Raw genomic sequence first — 3,711 nt, forward strand, 5'->3', positions numbered from 1 at the left:
ATAATAAATAACTTGTTCGAAGGTGGTGAGCGATCAATCATAGGAATTCGGTTATCTGACTTTTTTAGCATTGATTTTAGTAATTTAAATGTATTACCAAAGTGATTATTAGAATCAGCTTCTTCAAGAAACGAGCGAAAACTAGCTCTTTTTGCTAGACGCACATTTTTAATATAGCTATTACGAATTCTTTTATAATCATCTTGGGTGACAAGACAACTGCGTCTATAATATAAATTTTTGATGAAGTGAAATGTCTTTTGCAATTCAAGATCATTAGTCCACCAAGAATATTTCTTCGGATAGGGAGAAGAATTGCGAACAGGAAAAGTACAATATGCCGCTTCTAGGTAAATATTAGACAGTTTAGAAACAGCTACATTGATATCATTAGGTGATGAACAACTATCAATAAAACAATTCAATTCTTGCAATTTATCAATGTCGATATGATTCGTATAATCTTGTATATTAGATTCGATGAATTTCCACGTAGATTTAATAACATGTTTTTGAAATTCATCATTAGATGATACAATGTGAAATTTAATAGTCTCGTGATCTGACAATTCAGTGGCACGAGAAACAGACCAATTTGCGATATAGTTATATGCTTTAGAATTTGTAATTGTCAAATCAATAATACTAGCATTACGACATGTTTTGGTTTTATCATTAATCACAATAAGATCGTGATTATCAATTATTTCTTTTAGTTTATATCCATTTTTATTGACAATCACATCATGCCAATACGTATTCCTAGCGTTGAAATCACCACATAAAATGATAGGAAAATTTGAAAAATTTGAAAGAAGAGATTCAAAAAAATCTTGATGAACATCACAGAAAACGTTGGAATGAAGATATATATTTACAAGAATAATATTAGTAGATTTAGTTTGAATCGAAATAGTTGTAGCAAAAGAATTGGTAAATGACATTAAATGTTCAACAATAAGGTTATTATTAAGGATAACAAAACCATTGTAAATTACACCATTCAACATATTACTATGAAAAATTCTTGAGGAAATTGAAAATGGAAAAACGTTGTTGAAAAGATAAGGCTCTTGGAGAGCAAGAATATCAATATTATCATTAGTGATCGAACTTTTTAATTCATTATGAGCTGTTAAACTTTTTCTTAAATTTTGTTGTATAATTTTTAATCTATTGAATTTGCATTGGAGAAGCGGAAGTTGATTGTTGTGATGAAAGTTCGATGGTTGTTGTTAACGATGAACTACTGGCAGGTAAAGTATATGATTTGAATGCTGTTTGACTCATTAGACGATCAATTTGTTTTTTATATAAAGGGCAGCTGTCACGATTAGGTCTATGACAAATATCATGTTGATGAACACCATCCTTAAAAAAACTGACACAATTACAACATTTGTTGTTTTTCGAACAGTTATGGATACCTTCTTCACCGCATTCGGAACAAATTGGTTTATTTTTACGTGGACAATCATTAGCTTTATGATCATTAAATTTAAAACAATGTTTACATTGACGAACAAAAATACGTTGATGAAATCTAATGGCTTCAATATCGGTGTATAAATAATTAAGATTGCAGATACGTTCATAAATCCTGGGAGAAACACGAAGAGCAATATCCCGAAAAGGAAGGTCAGAGCGAAAATCAAATAAAACTTCTACTTCAGTGTCGAGATTGCTAATTTGTTCGTTGACTCTGCACAGAATAATTGGAAGATCTTTAGAACTGGTGAGTTTACTCACTTTCTTAAGTACTATAGTTGGATCCCTTGGTTTGGGTATGAATACATTGGCGATTTCATTAATTTTATCTTGACTTTGAAAATATTGAATCAACGTATCTAAGTCGTCACTATTGGGAGTTTTGATGATGTTACCTTTATTGTTCCGAATAATTTTATTAATCTTCAAATATGGTTTCTTTTTTCTGACTTCCGAAATAGCGTTGTTGACTTCCGAATTCAAATTAGCATCAACCATACCTTTTTTAGCATTGACAAACAATGCATATTCATTCGGTTTTGACTGAATTGTCGGAACATTATTCTCTTTAGGTTTAGCGGCAATAACATTGTATGGAACCGGAGAAAATAATTTATTTTTAATATCTTGTAATAAATTCTTTGTGTCCATTGCATTGTGATCAATATTTGAAGAAAGATTAACAAAAAGATTATTCATAGTAGTAGCAGCAGTATCAATAACTTGTGCATATTTAGCCAAGGATCTTTTGTCTATGATTGTACAACATTTATGAATGATATCAAAACAATCCTGAAAATTTAAATCGGCAATTTTATTTGGATCAGATATAAAACTATCAATCAATTTCATTTCTTCTGACAAACTCTTGAACAGTTTGGATGAACCAGGTTCAAGTTCAGAATCCGAGGGATTCTTATTTTTGTTAGTCATAGCTTATAGCTATAACCAGCTGATAGTTAAACTACCAAAAACAGCAAAAATTTCAATAACGGGCCAAAAATAAACACCAGAATATAATCAAGAACAATATCAATAACCAGAAATCAGAAAATGAAGATTACAGTAAAGATGAATACAAATTAATAAAGTATAATTAACAAAATTTGCAAATCAAGAAAACAATCAAAAAAAAACACGTGTGCTCACAACAGTGCTCACTGCGCAACTATTGATCTTCAATCCTTGTTTCATTATTTTTTATCCAAAAAAAATTGTAATAAATGATACAAAGAAAATGTACATTCAAACAATGTTTTTAAAAACTTAAAAACAAAAACAAATCAATAAAATTTATAATTTAAATGAAACACGAAAAAAATCTTTATTTTATCAATGTGATAATTATGTCGATAAAAATAACGATTTTAATCAAATCTTTTGTTTTGGGCAATCAATAATAATTAGACAATAAAAACAACAAGAAAAAAACATGTGTAGATTTTCCATATTTTTTTCCGTTTATTCAAACGAATACAAGCAAAACACACCTACACCGTGAATCGTTTGAAAACAACAACAACAACGACGATAATGATGATGAATGAAAAAAAACAAGGAATTTTATTTTCGTTTTGTTTTTGTTCGATGAGAAACGGAATATTGTTGATCATTATTTTTATTCATAATTAATTATTATGTTTAATTATTGATTATTCGGAAAAAAACAAGAGAGAATAAGTACAAAACAATACAAAATGAAAACAACAACATTTTTCTCTGAAATCGATCGAATAAAAATTCAATTTTCAATCGATGTTTTGAATGACCGATTTTCATTACTACAAATCATTTTAATGAAATGGGAGAGTGAAGAAAAAATAAAGGATCTCTTGTAGAATAGGAACCCCAGTGCTGTTTTGGGTTCTTATTCTACAAGAGGTTCATTTTGGGGTTCCTAATCTACATGAACCTTAATAAGGAACGAAACGATTACAATTCTAACGAAATACATCATATCTTTTTTTAAATTAGATATTTTTGTCAGCAGTTAGGTTTTCCTCCCCGGAAAACCTAACTGTCCCATCCTAACCTAACCTAACCTGCCGAGATTAAGTTTGATTAATTAAAAACCAAGGAATGTTCATTTGCTTTATTCTATTTATGTATGTAGCAAGTTTGCATTGAGTTACTATGGGTTGGGTTCCTATTCTACAAGAAGTTCATTTTGGGGTTCCTAATCTACAAAAGGGTGTTTTGGGGTTCCTAATCTACAAGAGACCC

General features: G+C 29.6%; 1 protein-coding gene across 1 annotated transcript; it reads right to left on the reverse strand.

Annotated features, from left to right (window-relative positions):
- Positions 1–1,101: 1,101 nt before the first annotated feature.
- Positions 1,102–2,658, reverse strand: LOC113792576 (uncharacterized). The gene has a single exon (XM_027342482.2). It carries the CDS (start codon positions 2,419–2,421, stop codon positions 1,174–1,176), a length of 1,248 nt encoding a protein of 415 aa, XP_027198283.2. The 5' UTR covers positions 2,422–2,658; the 3' UTR covers positions 1,102–1,173.
- Between the last annotated feature and the right edge of the window lie 1,053 nt (positions 2,659–3,711).

Source organism: Dermatophagoides pteronyssinus, unplaced genomic scaffold, assembly GCF_027571235.1.
Source record: "Dermatophagoides pteronyssinus isolate colony J.1.1.1.1 unplaced genomic scaffold, Derpt_VIB-CSIC_2022.12 sq0138, whole genome shotgun sequence".
Classification (NCBI taxonomy): domain Eukaryota; kingdom Metazoa; phylum Arthropoda; class Arachnida; order Sarcoptiformes; family Pyroglyphidae; genus Dermatophagoides; species Dermatophagoides pteronyssinus.

Excerpts from the sequence above, each read along its gene's own strand:
- LOC113792576 (XM_027342482.2), bottom strand. The coding sequence starts at position 2,421 with ATGACTAACAAAAATAAGAATCCCTCGGATTCTGAACTTGAACCTGGT.